This window comes from Pseudocercospora fijiensis, assembly GCF_000340215.1.
Source record: "Pseudocercospora fijiensis CIRAD86 unplaced genomic scaffold MYCFIscaffold_10, whole genome shotgun sequence".
NCBI lineage: Eukaryota > Fungi > Ascomycota > Dothideomycetes > Mycosphaerellales > Mycosphaerellaceae > Pseudocercospora > Pseudocercospora fijiensis.
In genome coordinates this window covers 1,888,799-1,909,908 of record NW_006921541.1, presented here as the reverse complement: position 1 = coordinate 1,909,908, position 21,110 = coordinate 1,888,799, and the positions used below count along the sequence as shown (strand labels likewise).

The following is a 21,110-nucleotide window of genomic DNA, read 5'->3' as shown; positions in this document are numbered from 1 at the left end:
ACTCGGCTAGGTAACCTACGGCTGTTTGGCGCGCTGGGAGTGAGCATTCGAATCGCTGGACATCTGACCGGACGCCTGTGCTGTCACCGTTGACCGTGTCCCTTATTAACCACTCGTGCTCAGGCTCGTCTCCTCGCTCCTGGTGCGTGCGGCCCGCTCTATTCTGCTCGAAGCTGTGGGCGTCGCGGTCGTGGGTCTGCGCTTTTGCTCTCGCCGTCCCTCTTAATTGCAGCTTCCGTCCATCACGTCTTTTCCCTCCCCTTCCTTCTGTTCTCGCCCTCATAATCGTTGATCGTCATTCCGATCTTTCATCTCCTGTCGCCCCGAGCCATCAGTTTGCCGCACAAAAATTGCACCACGGCAATCTTGCAGTCCACCGCTGCAACTCGACGCCCCTTTCGCTATCCTGCCTCGTCAAGAACCGCCCGCAATATCGAAAAGCAGAGACGTCGACGCTGTCGTCCTCTGCGACGTTTGCTGGCCCGCGCCTGATTGGCTCATATCCCGCAGCCCCAAGTCGCTTCGACTCGAAGATGGATTGAGGCTCGCGCTGCCAAATAACAGCAGTCGTTTGTCTTTCGGCTCGGTCAGTGTCGGAACACATCTGCAGTTGTCGGAACACCTTGCTGTCGCCTCCGTCGCATTGTAGTCCTTCTTGGCGGTGTATTTGCTGTATACCGCCCAATGCACCATGGCCGATCGAGATTCGAGTTCTTCATTGTCCTCTCCCGGCCCGGATTCTCCACACAACCACGTTTCTGGCGTTCTTCCTGCACTGCAACCCGCTGATGAAATTCGCGTTGTTGGTGCCCGATCGAGCGGAGGTGTCGCCACTCCCCATTCCGCCGACCCCACCGCCGCCTCAACCACCACCGCTGCAGCACCCAAAAAGCGCACACGCAAGCCAAAAGAGCCAAAGCCCGACGGCGAAGAAAAAGACAAGCCCGCAAAGAAACCTCGGAAACCGCGTGAGCCCAAAGTGAAGAACGAGGATGGGTCCGTCCCTGCCCCACAGCGCAAACGCGCAAAGGCTGCAGCTGCAGACACGCAAAAGACCCTTGATCAAATGGTCACGCAGTTCCAAGCACCTGGACTGCCCGCGAGTGCACCACAACCACCGCCCCAGCAGAACTATCCCCCATTAATCCTCCCGTCACAACCTCAACAGCCTCACCAAGTACCAGATACGGTGATGCGCGACAGTCTACCGCCGCCTGCATCCAAACCACCAACACCGCGGCCATATTCGAGTGGACAGAACTACGACCCTATACGCGGCGCGACAATCGATTCAGCGCCGCAGCAACCTCCGCCACCGCCGCCACGAACAGTCGTTTCAAATGGCTCAGCCCATGCGTCCCCGTTGATCAATCGAGCATCTGTAAGTCGAGTCTGCCGTCGATGCAGGGCCGTGGAGACAGTATATCCTGTGGCATAGCTGTCATGAGATTCTTATCTGCGCTCTTGAGCATCTTGTCCTACCAGCATTGCTAATATATATGCTAGGCATCGCCATCGATCACAAGTTTGATCGACCCTCCAGCAACAAAGCCTTTGATCCCTCTGTCATACTCATCACAAGCGCCTCAGCAAACGCACGGACCGCTGCCGCCTTTTATTGGTTCGAATCAGCATTCACCTACACCGCAAAGAGCATCAATATCTGCTTCGATGTTGCCCTCTCAATCTGCACCTGTACAACAACAACCACCAAAACCGAACCCTCAACAACCTTCATTGCCCAACATGGATGGAGCAATGGATGTTGACGCTCCCCCGAAGCAGCCTGCCTTGCAGTCAGGCCTCGAGATCAAGCAATCGAAATCCTCTTCTTCTGCACCCACGCCACAGCTTCAAAAAGAGAAGAAGACCGCATCGCCACCAAAAGCAGCTGGAACTGGACTCTTAGCTAGTAGTGACCTCTTTGGTGGACCTGGTTCCAAGCAGAATGTCGAACCACGTGGCGTCGATATATGCATTCAGATCAAGCTGAATCCGGCTGGCGGCAACACGATCAACATCGCACAGGAAATCGCGAAGAAGTATGGACGTGACGCCATCAACCCTCGCGCAGCGGCGCACCGAGAACGCCTACTCCAGGTCGCTGCTGCTGCAAATCGACTCGAGGGTGGAACTGGTGATGATATATCTGTTGATCTCATGTCGGAAGTCGATGGCGATAGCAACGTCGAGATGGGTGGCATGGACGACGGAGGTAACACCGCTACCGGAGCTGATGACGATAAGCCCAAGAGAAAGCGCAGACGCAAGGAAGAAGAGTATGACAAGGAAGATGATTTCATTGACGATACAGAGCTGGCATGGCAGGAGAAAGCCGCTGTAGCCAAGGATGGCTTCTTTGTCTACTCGGGTCCTCTGGTTCCAGAAGGACAAACTGCACAAGTCGAGTCCTCCACATCGTCGGGTCGCGGTAGAGGTGGCGGGAGAGGCCGAGGCCGCGGTCGTGGTGCTAAAGACGCCAACGCAAGTGGTCGCGCGGACGCAGAGAAGACCAAGGATCCTAATGCACCAACAAGAGGTCGCGGCAGTAGAGGAGGCCGTACTGCTGGAGCGCCTCGTAAGCCGCGCATCACCAAGGCCGACCGAGAGCGTATGGAGGCAGAGAAGGCGGAACGCGAGCGTATTGCAAATCATACCAACCCTCCACCGCTTCAGCTCGCACCAACGAATACCGTCACGCCGCCGAATCTTGGACAGCTGGCTCAGCAACAGCTGCCCATGTTCACGAATGGAGCGACCCTCGTCCCAAACTAGATGTCGGGACAGCTGGCTCAACAGCAGCAACAGGTTCCCATATTCATGAATGACCCTACTTTCGTCCCGGGCTAGAGGCCTGCACAGAGTGACCAACTCCGGCGCATTGAGCCGCTCACGATAACTCGCAGTAACGAAGCAGAAACAAATCATGCAGGAGAGAAAGAGGCAGTACGTGGGGATGGGACTCGCCTGAACAATTATCGGTCCCAACCAACGCCTCGAATACATCAAGCAGAAACGAACTTCACGAATTACCAAGACGACGCATCCAAAATCCGACGTGACTCGCCAACGCTCTCCGGATCTGAAGAGGCAGACACACTCCTGTCTATGTTTCAGCGTGGCGACCGCACAGCGGTCCATAGCAATTCCTCGGCGGCTCAACCTGTTCGCCCATCCACTACAGTTCCTCCTAATCCGACGACGGCGCCGCAGCCTAACCAGTGGAGCAAACGGCCCTCAAGCTATAGAAAAATGGCTGAAACATCACCGCCGGCCAAGAGCGCCGCGGAGCCTCCTCCAAACTTCAAGCGTTCTCGGAATCGGCGAGGGCCAAGGTCAGGGCCACACAAGAGTTAGCTCTTTTTTTCATTTATTGCTGTTCCTTTGCATGATACCACCTTCAGTTGCATGGGTGTTTGGAGAGCGTGTATGTGTATACTTAGACGAATAGCTGTAAGCCGACCAGAGCGAGGAATGGAATGATCGCTTTTGCTACCGAAAATGTGCATTACACATTGTGTTCCTACTCTCCTGTGGTGTCTTTTACAAGCCTTCATGTGCGTTTGACGATTGTGCTGCGGGCGATGTGTTTTGCTCCCGACACACTCTTGTGCTGCTTTCGAATCCGATAAACAATGCGATCTATCGGGCCTGCAAGACTCCATGGCGTGGGTGCCGAATGAAGTGGAGACTGACACGAAAAGATATTTCGCTTCTACGCTATGCATATTTATCATATCTGTACAATTCAAGCCTTGGGATATGGCCTCTATATCTTCTCATCCTTGCCCTGCTGCTCAGGCTTCACAGCATCACTCGCGGCATCAACCTCTTTCTGACTCTCGTTATCCACATCTTTTGCGTTAAGATTGCTAGTGCCGCCAGGGACTTCTGGTTCAGGCGCCTCTTCTGCTAGCTCTTGCTTGACATCGGCCACCTGCTCAAACGTGCTTTCACCTTCTGGTTCTTGATGCAACTCTTTCTGTACATCGTCGACTTGGTCGCTTGTTGATGCCATGTGGATGCCGAATTGAGCGAGGTCTTGATCCATAGCCGTCGCTTCCGCGTTTGCAAAGTTCTCATCTGTCAGAGATGGATCGACTTGGTCCACCACTCCATCGTCCTCTGTTGCATCCATGTCGGCCATTTCTTCTGCTGAAGGTACGGCAGCTGCGCCCTCTACACCATCTCTAGCCGCCGAAGGAAAGTCTTCGTGTGTTGCAGCCATGGTCTTCTCGGCTTCGCTCAGAAGCTTCTGATCTTCCTCGCTTTGTCTGACATCCACGCTTTCGTAGTCCTCCGGGAACACCGCTTCCTCAGCTGCTGAGCCGACTGCCGCGGCTCTTGACACGGCGGAGACCTGCTCAGCAATGGCGCTGGGCTGCCGGACTGTTCGACGCCTGGGCTCTCTGGCTCTCCGAACGTCCGAGTCGTGACTTCCTGGTGCCATCAGACCATGAATTGCAGGATATACCACAAATCCATCCCGTGCCGCTCTACTCAATCGTGCCGCCTGACCAGCTTCACCTGCACGACCGAGCACGCCTGCGACAACTTGAACGGCACGCAAACTGTCGTCGTTGGCTGGGATAGGATATGTCACCCATGTTGGATTGGCGTCTGTGTCGATTATGCCGATTGTTGGGATATTGTTGAGCCCGCATTCGTGAAGCAAGACGTAGTTCTCGAGAGGATTCAAGCAGACCACCAGGTCTGGCTTAATGGCAGCTTTCGCGCCGAGCTGGTCTTCGAACCCTGGCACATCCCGATCCTGTTCGTCCACAACTTTCTTTTCGCATCGTCCCAAAATCTGCTGGCCGTTTGTGATAGTACCAGGTATCCACTTGGTGAACAAATGGCAGCCTTTTGTTAATTCTGCTGCTTTGACCACAGCTCTAGCTTGGCCTTCTCTCGTGCCCACGAACAAGACCAGACCACCTCGTTCTGCAACGCCACTGACCACTTTACATGCCCTCCGCAGATGCGCGGCGGTGACATCAGGCGAAATGATGTGGATCGGATCGTATTCACCCCTGATGCCAAAGATATATCTGGCGTTGGCTGGATTCCATAAGGACGTGCTGTGTCCAATATGCGCTTGTGAGGCAATGAGAAGTTCTAGAGTGATATCGCTGGGTCGCGGTGGGTTGGTAAGGAGCTCGTGAGGTCTATAATGGGGCGCAATGGCAGATCCAACATTCTGCGTAACTCTTTTCTGGTGTTTGTAGAATGCATAGTCTTGTGCCACTGGGTGGTTGGGATCATTCAATGGCACTTCACGCACTATCGCTTGCACGCTGGCATCTTGCTGTGATGAAGGCGCGCTGAAGACCGGAACTCCAGCTGGTGCTTGTGTTTCCTGCGTGCTGTGTTCTAGGGTGGACTGGTATCGTCGCAGTGGGAGTTTTCGAGGGAGGGCTATTCGGCCTGCCAGTCATCAGTATGTAGATCGATATCTGGCTAGGTCTTCCATTGATACCATGCCGCAGTCGTAGCGATCGTATTATCATTGTGCGTGAGCTGTAGACATCGAATGTCGCTGGCGCATCGAAGGAAGATCTTCCGCCGAATGCCAAGCAAATGTCCGCAAGTCCGCAAAGCTGCTGACCACTCCCGCTCAAGCACTCACTCCTCCCACTCGCATTCACCAATGCCTCGATAAGAGCTATTACAACTTATGCCATGTCGCCGAGCGCTACAGGCAGCGCAAAGCCAACAATGTCTCTGGATCACGGACCATGTCCTCAATGAGGCCTTCAATCGCTTCTTACGCGTATCCAATGCCCATTGCAAGCGACAGAGTGGAGGTCGACGGTATGGCAGCAATGTCCCAGGCCCGCTGGAGGCACATCGTCGTCTGTCTAGGCGGCGTATGGGTATGACAGCTTCGGGAGCTGGTATACAGCCTGGTGGCGCTGAGTTGGGAGCTCTGTTTGGCTTTGGAGGTTATGGAGCTCATGTCTTTGACCCGGCTAGAGACTTGAAATGGAGGCCTCCAGGACGGGAAAAAGTCAAGAAAGAAGAGCACTGGATGTTTCCGAAAATGGCGAAAAGGAAGAATGTGTTCGAACATATCTCGGATGTACCTAAACCTTCCGTCAATCCTGTGGACGAGAGCAAGAAATCTTTTGAAAGTCTGCTTGGGAGCAAGCAGCATATGAAGGTGATCGAGCAGGACGGTCTACACAGCATCCTCGAGTTCTTGCAAAGCAGCAAGGATGAGCCCAAGGCCCATAACATAAAACGACTGAGCAAATGGCTGGTGTCTAAGTCGTTAAAGAACGTTACAATCCGTCCCTTGACAGAAGTCGTCCTGGAAAAAATACGGCTCGGCACTATGGACGAGAAAGAGCTGCCCGATGTTCTGGCCGCTATCCTCATGTCAGGCTCTCATGAGTCTCCTGCTCTACGAGTCTTGGATGCATTATCGAGGGAAGCACTCCAAGCGACATGTGCGAGGACCACACAGATCTTGTTCAAGTATACCTTCGCGGGTCTTGTGAGAGTCAAACAATTGCCTGAGCAAATTGAGATGTGGCTATGTGATCTTCGAAAGTGTCGGCATCTCCAGGTCTACCATTCTGAAGACCCCATCTGGGAAAGTGTTTACGAGGTTCTCGCCTCAAGGACGTCTAGCCCTGCAGCAGCGGCTTCTCATCTATATCATCTGAAAAGACTAGAATTGTGCCTGGTCCTTCTCAGATTCTGGGCCCCATACTTTGCGTCAACTGCACAGGAGCGAACAATGCAGTTCACGACACTCGGAAGCCAAAAACGTCTTACTTTCGTGCGGCCCAAGACCGCTTCAAGCGATCTAATCGCTGCATTCAACGAACGTCGGCCAACTACTCGGCGAGGACGACTTTCGTCAAAGAGTCCATTCGTCTCCATGCTCAGTGTTCTGCAAGATCATGGCATTCCCCATGCGGAATTTGCGCACAATCTGTTCACTATCCTTACCGCAAAAGCAGAGCGTGGTAATCATGGAGCCCTCGTCGTGTATCTTACCTTTCGGAAGCTTCAGCAACATCCGACACTCGGCGTACCTGCTGGCCTGGCTAACAGACTTATCAGACACTTCTTGAAGTGTGATAGCGCACGATCAACGGCTTTTGCCCACAAAATCTTCCTCCAGATCCCTTCGCTGCCTCTGAGTACATGCTACTCTTTGCCTCTGCAACTAGCTCGCAGGTGCAACATTCCGTCATCTACGATATGGGACATTCTCGGTCGGCAGACTGCAGACGATGTCGTCTGGAAGCGGGAAGACAGAATTTGCAATGAGAAAAATCGACTTTCTCAACCGCACATCGATCTGGTCCATTTGGTTGCCCATGAGTATGCAAAGTCGTCCCACCTGCGGCCAAGAGTGGCCTTCAGAAGAGTTTGGGAGTGTTATCGTTTCCTCCAAGATCGCGGTGCACCACTCGCTCCTCTTCTCACCCGAGCCATGGTAATTTCCGGAGTGCTAAGGCCGTTGAAAGGCTTCAAGCGACCTTCCACAACACAGTTTCAGTATATTCTCTCACTAGTGAGACGAATTGAAGGCGAGGAGGTGGCGATGAAGCTGGACCGAGCGGTTTGGACGTTGTGGCAAAGCAGAACGCTACCGAGGATTCGTCTTCGGAGACAACTTCGAGCTGACATACATTCTGCGCTGCCATCCATCGATGCACATGATCAGAAAGCGTCTGCCATGTATCGCCTCAAGCGATGGAGTATGGCACGTCGAGAGAGGTACTGGACCCTCCGAAGCTCGAAATCCGAAGATGCATGTGGGCAGGACCAAGTTCAATTTACTCCAGTTCAAAGCATGGCTGAGCTTGCGTCGTCCACGGTCTCTGCGACGATGCCAGCGAACCCTAAAACGCGCATATCACGTGCTCGTGAGTCCTTTATAGGGGAGACAGAGGCCTTGACTGACGACTCCGGGCCGACTTCGGGTGCCGACTCAATCCTTTTAGGTGACGGCACGAATAGCTGGACAGTGAAGCAGTCAATCATGCCTCAGCAACATGACCAGTCAAGTAGCTCCTCCGCATCAATAACGGTGGCTCGAATTGGACTGGGTTATACTACCGCCGACGTCTCTTCCTCAGATGCAGCGCCTGTCCGCGCCGCAGAACGCTTCAACAGAGCGATCAAGAAGAAAGTGAAATCAGATGATCATCCGCCTTGCGATTGTGATGCACAGACTAGCACGATTGCTAATTTCAAGCTTGTGGAGGGTCTTCCCCCAGTCAGCAGCGAGCCACAGGAACGCTCGTCGACATCATCTCAAGATGCAATCGATGCACATGCGCATGCAGAGGCGACCTTATTGGCCACCACTAGCGACGAGCCTACACTTTTCCGTAAATTCCATCGCACATATGATGACAACGGCGCACGAGAACTAGTAGTCACGCAGCCAATACGGCAGGGTGTCCCGCCTAACAACCGTCGACATTCGGCCCTCAAGAACTCTGCAATCCCAGTGGCTGCGCCTATTCCACGAAAAGAGCTCATCAGGATGGCGAAGGCGGCTGACGGCGTTGTTGTGTCTCCCACCGGTAGAGTCTTCGTGCTCTGGAGGGAAGATAATGGCGCTGAAAGTCTCATGCATTACCAATCCGCTCGAAAGAGAGCATACGCGGAGAAGGCCCGTGCCGAGGCTCAAAATCGAGACCTCTCTGAGCATCAGCAACAGCTGCTGGTGCTGGTGGATCGTGGGAGAGAGAAGATGGATCGTGTAATGCAGAGCCAAGCTGAGGAGGCAAGGGCAAATACAGGGATGGCATCGGGCGAGGGCGAGTTTGCCTGGAATCATTTCAAGCTGTGGTCTGCTGAGCGGGAGGCCAAAGAGAGTGATAAGAAGAGGCCATCGCGCGAGAGTGGAAGGAAGGCGTGAGAGGTGGTGGTTTTTGATTTTGTACACACGAGATACCCATGAATGATATGATGTAGTCTGATTAGTGCTGGGAGATGACAGCTGTATGTTCACAAGAACGACGGCCTCTTGTCATGTCGTTGCCATGTCGGTCCGATGCCCGTTTTGCTCCTGCCTTCACTCAACTTCGGCGGCAAGCACGCTAGGCTAGTCGTAAACAAAGCCAATTCCAGCCTCACCTCCCAGTCCCGTTCGTCCACCACCAGAATGCAAATCTGCACCCACAAGCAGCGCCACCATGGCCGACATACAGCAATGGCGGCGCAGAATACAGCCGACCAGATCTCGGACTCCATACACCCCACACGAGCCAGATGAGTCGGATGACTACTTCTCGCCAACCACGCCAAAGCGCAAGCTGAAGCCGAAACTATCGTCCTACTTTGGACACAATCAGAAATCGTCTTTGCAGGGGGCTTTTGGGCCTATTGGCGCGGAACTGCCGTCATGGCCTCTAGAGCAGCTGTATCCGGACCCAAAGGCGGAGCAAATGATAGACTCTGTAATGAGTCGTGTTATGGCAGACCCCTACGCGCCACTCGATGTCCAGCACAACAGCTCGCTCATGGCCATTTTTGAAGAATACCTTAGCCTTAGAGACGAGAAAGTTCAGCTGCAGCGACAGCTAGAGGCTGAGCTCGACTCTGCCCAGGACCTCATTGCGAAATTCAACGCGGCCGAACATGACTGGATCGAAGAACGAAATGATTACAGAGAGGAAGTTAAGCGCCTCGAGGTCCTGCTTGCCAAAAACAGTAAACGTGGCGTCGCAGAGGTGACGCTCGCCAGACAGGATAGCAAGCTTCGCACTCGTAGTTCGCGGGTGGGCAGCCAGAAAGAAACAGTATTCGAATTCCTCGAGAAGACGAAATGCTTCGAAGATGCCGCGTGGAGCGGTCAGAGAGGTGAGCCTAATGGCATCCTCGACTTTCTCCAGCTGACGCCAAAATAGCTATGATGAAGGCACCGATCTTGCAATCGCCATCGGACAAGGACAAGCGGATGTCGTTGCGCTTGGCTCCAAAGAAATCAACGACCAATATCCACGCGGATCTTCCCTTCGGAACACCACCAGTTGATACCAGATTTTCGCTAACAAATGCGTCTGAGTTAGAGAAACAAGCTAGACGACAGGGACGGAAGCGAGCAGTGACCTCTTCCACCATATCGACCTCGGATGACACATTTTCAACATTCAGCTGCGAGGGAGTTTCGCTTCCCGATGAGACAATCACGTTTGGCCCGCCGCGGTCAGCAAACGCAGACGACTTCTCTTCCATTGAGCAAATTGCCTACGCTGTGGCAAGACGTCGCAATGTTGACCCATCCAATGTGCTACCACAACTATTGGACATGTTCGACGCGAATGGAGAAGCTGGCAGAAGAAACGCGAGTATGCCCGTCAATTTCGATTTAGCATCACCAAAGCCTGCAGGCTCCGCAAAGTGGCCGGAAAGAAGCAGTTCAAAGCAGAAGACGGTCATGTCGAAAGCATCCGGATTTTTCCATCGATTGAAGCCGCAGTTGACGGTGGATACGTTGGCAGCATCGTTTCCAGCGCCGACAAGGCGCTTCTCGTTCGAGCCAGGCGATGATTCGAGAGCTGTCCAAGATGACACTGATGCTTCGAGACGACAGCACGACCTTCCCCAAGCTGTGAAAGACAGAATCCTCAAGAAGAGTGTCTCCCTTGCTGCACTAAATGAACAAGCCGCAAAGACAGCAGCTCTAGATCGCTCTGTTTCGCCCACCATGCAGCAACCTCTTTCTCCAGTCGCTCAGAGCCCGCCAGCTTCAGCTCCTGGCTCAGCTTCACTTCCTCCCACAGATGGACGGCCTCCATCGAGGATTCCGACTCCTGTCTTCAATTCGAAGGCTAGACCAAGGCAGGAAAGGGAAGACTCGGCCTCTAGTCTGCTCACTGCTATCAAAGTGGCCGACGGCTCCAATCGAAGCAACTCGATCACCAGCTCGACCTGTAACTCGCCACCAGGAAGCATAGCTGACCCCGCAAGAGCGTCTTATCCTGCTTCTGCTGGAGGATTTCCGCCTGCAGTGTGGAGAACAAGCAGCAGCAAGAATCTCCTCGAGCACACGAACATCTTGCGCACGGGCTCCAGAAACGCGACGCCAGCGAGAAGCGCTAGCGCTGCCAACGAAGTGAGCTTCGAGTCCAAGGTTCATGGTCAACAGACGTCCGTTCGCAACCAGCCCGGATGCAGCCAGCTTTCCGAAATGTATGCTCCTCGGCAGGAGAACATTCGCCCAATGGATGAAGACTTTTAGCCTCTAAGCGTGGCATCTTGAGACAGTATCTTGACTTTACAAATTGAGAGGCTGGCGAAGTGCATCTGTACGCGCCTGCCTGCCGTCGTCGCTGGCATGACCTTCCTGCTGAGAGATGTCAGTCCACGCTCTCGACTACGAAAGGTGCTCCCGTGATGGTCCTCGCGAACGTGCGCTTCGTGATGGGATCATCATTGTGCATTCGGAGGCTACGGAATGTTTGAGGCTGTGAGGGTTGAAAGCGTTGGCAGCAGTCTTTGCCACTCGGCTGCCGAACGAAAGGCAGCAGTCGGTCTACCTCCCCTATGTATACGACAACACGGGCCGGGATGCCCAGCGTTGTCACACTGTTCGCAGGCTAATCGTGACACACCTCACAGCCAAGACGTACATGAAGCGTTGCAAGAGGTTGTCATGCAGCCTGCTGCCTCACATGAAAGCCAACGAGTCATGTAGTCTCCAATGGCGGAAATTCATTGATCGGTTCCTCTCACAACAGTGCCGATGCCGACGGTGTGCGTGAGCGAGCTGTGCTGGCAGCACGGCAGCCATCAGTCTGTGGCAAACTCTGAGCTCACTGCACAGTTATTGACATGGGTGTTGTAGGTATGGGTAGGGATCATACTTTCCAAGCGCGTTTCAAGTGCTTTGATACAGGCACTGACAACGGTACCTGGAGAGTAACATCAACTGCTTCGCAAGCTCACTATTCTTGCACTGGTAGTTTTGCTCAACGTCTTGCAGATGGATTCGATCGTCATTCGTCGTTATGCCTTGTCGCTACGAAGTCTCGCCGTAGGCATGAAGGAATTGTTCCAAACCGTCGGTTCCAGCTCCGGTTGGGACAGGGTGTTTGGTGTTGGCGTGGAGTTTGTGGTTTGAAGAGCACGCCAACTCAACCGCCGGAACGCCAACTCCGGGCTCGAACGGCCCGTGGGCAGTGATGACGCCCACGGTGTGGCTGGCGCGAGTCTCATGGATATTGTGGGACAAGCTATGGTCAGGCAGAGTGTTCGTGAGAGCTGCCGTATGCTCTTGTGAGATCGACTCCCGGTCAGAAGACTCACTGCAAGACCACGTCAGCTTGGGGTGAGGAGCAGTGCCCAGAACCAAACAGGACGGAAACGGAACAAGCCGCCGCGGCACATTGTGGCTGTGCAGGATCGCGACGGTGTCTGCACACAACCGAGCAAGGTAGTGCGCGGGCGTGCGGTGGTGATCATTATCACGAGATACAGCGTATGAACGCATCGGAGTGCTAGTCACTAAACGCGGACCGTCGATTCTGAGCAGCGCTATTCGTTCAAATCTATGAAAATGCAGGGATACCAGAGTATCTACTATCACTCCGAATCTCCGATGCGTACAGAGTCTGTATTACCTCTTTGCTTTGTATAATTCTTCGTGTCTTTTTATATACTAACTCTGTATACATCCTCGAGCGTAATATCTGCACTTCTAAGTCTCTAGGCTAATATCGGCTTCCCTCTTTGCTCCCTTATAAGTTGCTATATACCTTTTTATGTCGTGTTTGTACTTAAATGCACTAGTGCAGTTCTCGTACTTAAAAGGTTGTAGGTTAAAGCCGGCTTCTCTTTTAATTCCTTTGCAACTTATTGTTATATACCTCTTTAGAGTTGCTTTTAACGTAAATACCGTAGGGCAGTTCTCGTACTTAAAAGGTTTTAGGTTAAAGCCGGCTTCCCTCGTTGTTCCTTTGTAACTTGCTACTATATACTTCGTTAGATTTCCTTTTAACGTAAATGCCTTAAGGTAGTTCTCGCACTTAAAAGGTTTTAGGTTAAGGCCGGCTTCCCTTTTAATTCCTTTGTAAATTGTTACTATATACCTCTTTAGATTGCTTTAGATCGTAAATGTTATAGGGCAGTTTTCGCACTTCTTATAAGCTAACCTCTTATATGTCTTTAGGTCTCCTTCGGTATTAAATCGACGTCGATACGCTAGGTATAGGAATCCGTTAAATAATTCGTATCCGTCGAAGGCTACAACTTCCGCTTCTAAGTGCGCGTTATAGCGAAGAGCTAATAGCTTTAATATCCCTCGAGACTAAATTCTATCTAACGGCATTGTCTTAATAGCAATATTGCCCTCTGTTTGCTTCTAGTAATAGATCTCGTATTCTTGCTCGCTAGTGTTTAGCGGGAATATCTTTCGTATACGTCCTATTAAAAGTATAGCAACTTTGTCGCCTACTAACCTATAGTAATCCTATCGCACGTAATCGCAGACTGTTACGGCAAGGAGGAAATAGTACTCCGGCTAGTTAGGATCTGTACTATTGTCGGTTAAAGCATTAGTGTACAGCCTAGCTAATTTATTAATATCGAAGGATGCCTATGCTTCCTCTCTATCTATCCGAAAGAGGTTAGAATTCTAGACGCGGGAAGTGCTATAGACGATAGTAAGACGGAATTTAAGTATCGGATAAGTGCTACAAAGATACTACTATATATCGTTGTTAGTTGAACCTCCGTCTAGTCCGGACTAAAGTAGCATAATCTCGATAGGGCGGTTATACTATTCGACGGAGTCCGCGAGTTAGGACAGTAAACTACGTACTAGATTGCCGCTACGTCCGGATTGTCCTTCGTCCTCGGGGTCTAGGAACTATTTTCTAGAACTGCCTAAATACGTATACGGAATCTACGAGACTTAGTCTATATTGTTACGTAGCTCTACCTAGGATGTAACTTTCTTAGGGAGTCTACTAGTCGTACTAAAGTTCCTATAAAACGCGCGAACTTAATCGAACGTACGGCCTTCTAGATCTTCGAAATCTTTAATCTTTCTAAGTACCGTACTTTTCCGTACTTAGGAGATAATTAGTCGTAGCGTATAGTCGATAGCGTCTTAAAGATCTAGCGCTTCTCTTAGGTCGGATAGCAAGTACTAGAGAGTAGATATACCTACTTGTCTGCCGACGCTAGGATAGAGGCTATAGAAAGTATTTTAACTATCTATATACCTTAGAAAGGTCTGAACACTCTTTAATAGTACCGTGCTAATTCGATCTCTTAAGGAGTTCTCGTCTTCGATGTCTACGGAATATCGGATCTCTTCGATAACTCTAGCGATAATGTCGGCTTCGAGCGTCGCTTCGCCCTATAAGTCGCGAAGCAAGATATCGTATGCAATTCGCCTTAGCTCTAAGAGTAGGACTTCTCCGTTATATAGCTAAATATCTGCGAAGAAGATACGTTCCTACTAAGGGGTACTATCGTCCTTACCCTCGCTATTCTACGATCTATCGTCTATCTTTACGTCTTTATTTGCGTTATCGCTCCCGTTGCCGGATTCTAAAGAGGAGTCGGGAGAGTAGTTAATATCCCTAGTCTTATAAAGCGCTATAAGCGTCTCGTCGTAATCTAGCTAACTATAGCCGCTCGTATTGCCTTATACGAGCATCTTCTCTACGCGACGAGCGTATACAGCTCGATACGCCGCGGCGTCTAGTCGTAATTAGGAAGTCCTTACTATATCGAGATAGACGTACTCTACGAGATTTTGCACTCCGTAAATAGCATAGTCGTTATAATTCTTCTAAAAAGCAGTATCGGCCTATATATACTTCTAACGACCGACTGTACTTATCTAAGACGGCGAGCAGAAGGCCGACCCGTATAACTTCTCGAATAGAGTAGTTAAAATCGTTTCGACCTACCGACGATAGAATGCTTTTTATTCTACTTTAGAACGATCGAAGTGCTATAAGTCGAAGACTACGATCTTATATAACTCTCGACGAGCTATAAAGAACTCCTAGTATATATTAGCCTCGTTTAGGACTAAAGCGGCTTCAGTTGTGTCTTCCGTTAGTGCGAACGGAAATCTAAAGCCGTATTCTATAATCTGCTTAACGGCATCTTTAGACATTATCTAATAAGCGACTTTAGTTAGAACTCTAACGGCGAGCTTTCCTCTTACTCGGTCTAGTACGTATATTCGGACTAAAGCTAAAACTAAGTCGTCGACTAACTAGAATATAGGTGCTAGACTAACAACTCCTCTAGCCGTAAGTTAGATTATCTTATCTAGGGCTGTATCATTAACTACGACACTAATTGTCTTAGAGGCATCTAATCGGGTCGTATCGCCCGAAAAGTAGGTATTAAGGATCTAGCGAAGCACTATTAAAGTCTAATCCGAGATAGACTTTGTCGACAATACCTTCCTAGTCTTATAAATCCTCTTAATTGCCCTCTAAAAGTTAGCCGCAGGTAAATCTGCCGAGGCATAGAACTTAGCGTTCTACCGGGGAGTATATTCTTTCGGCTTGCTATTAAGTAGAGGCTAGGACAACGCCTTAATAGCATTACCCTTGCTTAGTAGATCCTTCTTAGTAGATAGAGCACTCTTACCGATAGGCTACTTCGCGAATAAAGCACCTTTACTAGCCGAGTTGCTCTTAGACGAAGGCTACTAACTTGATATGCTTTCAAAGATATGCTATAGCGCAGGCTACTGTCTTCTACCTTCTTGTATTAAGTATATACGTAGCTCGACGAAGTGCTACCTTACCTACTGCCCTATCTTTACTATAATCGGCTCCTCGCGTATAAAGTGTCGTATATTGTCGATCGTAGCGAAGCCGCACTCGTAGTTATTCGGCTATAGAGTGTATAGTACCTCTCGAGAAGGCTAGGTATAAGCATCCTTAAATAGAAAGTCTAGCTTCTTCGAAGCAAGCTCGAGTATAATCCGAATAGCTTGTTCTAACTTTCCGCTACGCTTTATACCTCTAAGCGAATTAGCTAAGATAATAACTTTATTTACAAAGTCGACATTAAAGGAGCTCTAATAGCTGTTACTTAACATAGTACCTGCTATAGCCTTACTGTTTGCGGGCACATCTAGGATGTATACGGCGTAATTCTGCTGCTTATCCTAGCCTTCTCGGTCGATGAGCGCGAGCGTGTCCTATAATTGATTTTAACGGACTTCTATCTTATCGTCTAGAAGCTAGCGGAGTAACTTAACGGGCGAGAAGTAGACGATTCCCGGTACGAAGTTGTAACTATCGAGCAAGATAAAGTCCGAAATCGTTATATTATCTAGCTAGTAGTCGCTACTGTTATAGTTACCTATTAGCGGATACTATTTACTCTAGGTGCGCAAACTTAGCCCGCTAAGACGATAGTCGTTCTATAGATAGTCTATTAAAAAGACCGTATTCTTAGGAAACGATAGATCGCCCTAGTTCCGGAGTCCGTTATCCTTTTTGTTCTGCTTAAGGTAAGTCGCGATAATGCGAGCGAGCGGTCTCGTAATCGGCAGTAATAGTCCGTCCTTATCCTGCTTCGAGTTAGGATTTAGTCCTTACTCGAAGGAGATCTAGCGTATATTCTAGTAGGCGAAGTCTAAGTTGTACTTATTCTACCTTTTCCTAGTAAGAGCTAGATCCTCTAGTTTATAGTCTAGGACTATAGTATCCTTCTGCGATAATCCTACGACTAGTACGCTCTTCTATATAGTTAATAGAGTGCTTAACTTAGCCTCCTCGTTATTATCCGTTATAAACAACTTATTATTAGGATTCGATACTGCGACATCTTCTTATATAAGCGAGTCTCTATCGTCTATATAGAAGACGTCGGCACTTGTCTCTATCTCGTTAACTACCGGTAATGCCGCTAGTAGTACTGCCGGTATCTACGTAGTAGTAACGGGCGGGAGCTATACAACCGTTACGCTAGCTGCTTTTAGCGTTAGTAAAGCTTTCGTATTAGCAAACTTAGAGATTAGTAGAGTAGTAGGTCCCTTCGACACTGTATTAACCTCTCCTTTACGGATCTTCTATTCTCGCTATACTCTACCTTTCTCCGTAGTAGCATCCTATCCCTATATAATCTTAGCGCGTTTCTAACATACAGGCCGATTAGGTCTAGGGCTAGCATCTAGAGATCCGTTTCGACCCGGACCTAACGTCTTCTACGAGCCTCGCCTACGAACTAGAGAGCGTTTACGCCGCTAAGCTCGCCCTATATCGCGTCTAGTACTTAGAGATCTCCGCCGGTACGATCTGTCTCTAGAATCGTTGCGATGTCTATCGCTACTAGTACGTAAAGGAACGTACTTGTCGTATCCGCTTCGATAGTATCTACTATCGTTAGCTCGTAAAGGCACGTATCGATCGAACCTGTAATTCTTATTAGCAGGACTTAGAGAACGACCTCGTCTACGGCCGCGATTATCTCGTCGGGCACTATAATAAATAGAGTCCGGCAACCGTCTTAGTAATCTTATACGACTACTAGTATACTTACCTAACCGTCTCTCTCGAGAACGGTTATTTCTACGTACCGCTACTAGAGACCCTCGCCTCTATCGACGGTCTAATCGAGAGTCGTATAGCGAACGAGACCTCCTAGACGTTCTTAAGCTCGCGTCCGTACGACGCGATAGCCTAGAGCCTTTATATCGAGATAAGGACTTAACTCTACTATCTCCTCGCCTAGCCGTCCGGCTAGTAGGACTACGAGTCCGCCTAGAAGCGTCTGCGTATCTATACGAAGATAACATTGTCTAATTTAGATATAGGCGAGGCGCGCACGTAGCGCCTTAAGCCGGGAATAGTAAAACCGCGTAAGCGGTAGAGAAAAGAGTAAGTAAATAGAGGCGTAACGCCTCTTATAGGAATTGAAATCAATAATACACTTATAAAAGCGTGTCGGATATAAGGAGAAAGGACGTTTAGGCCTAGCCTAATACTATATAAAGTCGAATTCTGCTAAGCCTCTTCTTAGGAAGGCACCTTCCTCTATCGCTCGACAAAGTAGCAAATCTAGTAACTGCCCTTTAGACTACGAGAAAGTTACGTTTACTAATAGTGTCGTATTAGTCATTTGATATACTTTAATGCAAAGTATACTTAGCTCTAATATACTCGCGTAGTATAAAGTCTCCTTTAATCGGTATAGTGTACTATTTGCGTCGCGTAGTTACGCGTATTATCTTTTCTTCGATTCTATTAGAAGTATGTTTCCGCGCGACTATCGGCTAGTAGCTTATAATAGCAGCTAATGTTAGCAATAAGTACAATAGGTCTAGATAATAAAAGAATATAGACCTCCTACTCTTAGGCGCTTACGTATTATAAAGTCTCCTTTAATTAATAGAGTGTGCTAATCGTATAAGTAGAATCTCTATCTAGCTAGGCGTATAGTCTTTCCTTCTTTCTATTGTATTAGACAACCCTATATTCTTTCTTCTTAGCTAACGCTCTTCGTCCGGTATACCGCTCGAGCGATATTCGATATCCTTATAAGTATTCCTTCGTCCGCTATACCGCTCGAGCGATATTCGACATCCTTATAAGTATTCCTTCGTCCGCTATACCGCTCGAGCGATATTCGATATCCTTATAAGTATTCCTTCGTCCGCTATACCGCTCGAGCGATATTCGATATCCTTATAAGTATTCCTTCGTCCGCTATACTACTTAAGCGATATTCGATATCCTTATAAGTGTTCCTTCGTCCGCTATACCGCTCGAGCGATATTCGATATCCTTATAAGTCTTCCTTCGTCCGCTATACCGCTCGAGCGATATTCGACATCCTTATAAGTGTTTTGCCGTATTACTCCGTCTAGTACTAACGGCCCTCGCTTGTACGAATACTAGTTTAGGTAATAATCGACTTCCTTATTTTACCGCTACGACCTCCGATAGCTAGACTAAGCGATATACGACATCCTTAGGGATGCTTCTTAGATCGTAGACGTCTTTCGAACCTAGTCTAAGTGATTTTTGTATCCTTATAATATAGCCGATCCAATTTATGCCTACCGCCCGATTGGTTTACTAAGAATCCTTACCTACGATAAACCCGCAGCTTCCTCAATTGCTAGCGATCGGTATAGGTTTGAATAATATTACGCTATTACTAACTTTAGTACGCCGCTGTTGCTACTTATAAGATTCGACAATAGGTATCTTACGAATCCCTCTAGGCTAAAAGCCGCTATAAGAGATATTCGCTATCCTTATGCTTAAGTATAACGCCGGCTCCGTCTATAGCTAACTCGAGAGATCCTTAGTATCCTCCTCTTCTAAGAATTCTAAGCGATTTTTAACATCCTTAAGCTCTTTCGGCTATCGTTCTATAGCTCTTTATAGATGCTCGACATCCTAAACTAATACTATACGTAGCTATCTCGAGCGGTTAACGGTACCCTTAACAAATTTCTATTACGCTATACTTTACTATTACTTATCGCTATATACTTGAGTAATATTCAGCTTCCTTAGTATAATTTCGTTGTCCGCGTACAAAATGCCGTAAGATTTCCGACATCCGTAGTACTACGAGTCGCGGCAAAATTTATAGCATTCTCCGACCCGTAATCTCGTAGTAAGTTATACGGCTCGATAGCAGCCTTAGGCGTATCGTCTATAGTGTTTGTGTATATATAAGGAAGAAAGGGCGGTTAGGCGGCTAACATCGCTAGCTGACTTATCCGGGCGCGCTTAGCTATAGCTAGTATATATTTCCGACTTCACCTTCCTCCTTACTAGCATATATATATGCTTAGCGTCCTATCCGAGGCTCAACGCATACTACCGTTGTTAGTCGAGGATGTAATAGTAATCTGCACTAACACTATGATTTACAGTCTACCGGAGAGTCGTATAGTATCTTTACTAAGGACTCCTAGTAATCTACAAACGTTCCGTAGAGCCGACTCTATATACTAATCGAGTTTAAAGACCTTCTCGTATAGACCGGTAAGAACTCTAACAATCGGACGTTAGTCGTAGTAGCGCGAGATACAAGAGATATATAGGATCTTTATTTGCATAAGTAGCAAAGTTGGAGGAGTAGGCAGATTTGTATATCTAAAAAGGAAAGAGATATCGAAGGAGAAGTCGGGATAAGGCAAAGAACGTATATAGAATAGACAAGTCTAGCCTAGGGAAGGCCGGAGATAACAATAGTAGTTCTATATTAGCTAGGAAGTATATCTAGGCAAACAACATCGTTTTTAAACATCTTACTAACGCTAGCTATAGGCTCTTTACGGTTAATCTATATCGCACTTCGAAGGCTGTTTAGACGGATAGTATAGCAGGTAGGACAGATTTACTATAGCTGCGAAATGTATATCGATAACCGAATTAATCTAGCGAGATTATGTCTAGAGTACGAGTAGCTAGTAAGTGAATCGTAATCGAAGACTGCTAATAACCGCGCTGTAGAAGTGTCGTAACTACCGTCTTAGGTAAAATAACAATAAAGGATACTGCTAGACTATTCGCTCTACTATATAACAACTATTCGGCCTACGATAGGCGCTAGCAGCCTTTTCTCGGCAGTCCTGTTCGCGAGTTTGTTAATTAAGGTATCGAGCTTCCTACGGACGTAGACTATTCGGCCGTAACTTATAGCCGTTTGCGTCTATGAGTTGTAGTATTACCGAGCGGGAAGTCCCGGTATACGTTTAGTGTGTTTTGAAAATTTGCTACGCGCGCTTAATCTCTCTTTAGCTAGCAGAGTACGACCTCTACGCACACCTCTTTTAGCTGCGAACTAGGTACGTTGTCGTCTAGCGAGCGATAGGAGGCGCTTTATTTACTAACCTCTTTATAGCCCTAAGTTTCCGCGACTTTTCGCGACTTTTCGCGACTTCTACCGCTTTTTTTTCGCTTTTTATATACCCCCTCTTCCCTTTCTACCCGGCTTAAGGCACCGCGTATATGCTTCGCCTATATACAAACATAAAATAGCTTTAGAAATAGACCTAAGCTCTCCCGCTATCGCAGGATTAGCTGTTATAGCGTTCGGCGCTACTAATATTAATATAAGTAACGCGGGATAGGGTAATACGCCGCACCTCCGTCCCGGCGAGAAGTCTAATAACGATTAGTTAGAGACTA

The 21,110-nt window shown here is 48.8% G+C and overlaps 3 protein-coding genes across 3 annotated transcripts; 2 read left to right on the top strand and 1 right to left on the bottom strand.

Annotated features, from left to right (window-relative positions):
* Window positions 1-293: 293 nt before the first annotated feature.
* On the top strand, window positions 294-2,775 carry MYCFIDRAFT_216902 (uncharacterized protein; the record flags this gene model as incomplete). Its single annotated transcript, XM_007933428.1, has 2 exons — window positions 294-1,381; window positions 1,507-2,775. Exons 1-2 carry the CDS (start codon window positions 692-694, stop codon window positions 2,773-2,775), a joined length of 1,959 nt encoding a protein of 652 aa, XP_007931619.1. The 5' UTR covers window positions 294-691.
* Window positions 2,776-4,459: 1,684 nt separating this feature from the next.
* MYCFIDRAFT_118958 (uncharacterized protein) lies at window positions 4,460-5,203 on the bottom strand (the record flags this gene model as incomplete). Its single annotated transcript, XM_007933427.1, has 1 exon — window positions 4,460-5,203. A coding segment is annotated over one exon (744 nt), but the record flags the coding sequence as incomplete, so codon positions are not given.
* A 675-nt stretch (window positions 5,204-5,878) lies between these two features.
* On the top strand, window positions 5,879-20,058 carry MYCFIDRAFT_179337 (uncharacterized protein; the record flags this gene model as incomplete). Its single annotated transcript, XM_007933426.1, has 17 exons — window positions 5,879-8,886; window positions 8,947-8,954; window positions 8,987-9,031; window positions 9,103-9,834; window positions 9,867-11,166; window positions 11,208-11,224; window positions 11,264-11,411; window positions 11,449-11,626; window positions 11,656-11,773; window positions 11,801-11,978; window positions 12,004-12,071; window positions 12,102-12,230; window positions 12,258-12,370; window positions 12,406-12,470; window positions 12,506-12,516; window positions 12,548-12,585; window positions 20,047-20,058. 17 exons carry the CDS (start codon window positions 5,879-5,881, stop codon window positions 20,056-20,058), a joined length of 6,168 nt encoding a protein of 2,055 aa, XP_007931617.1.
* Window positions 20,059-21,110: the final 1,052 nt, after the last annotated feature.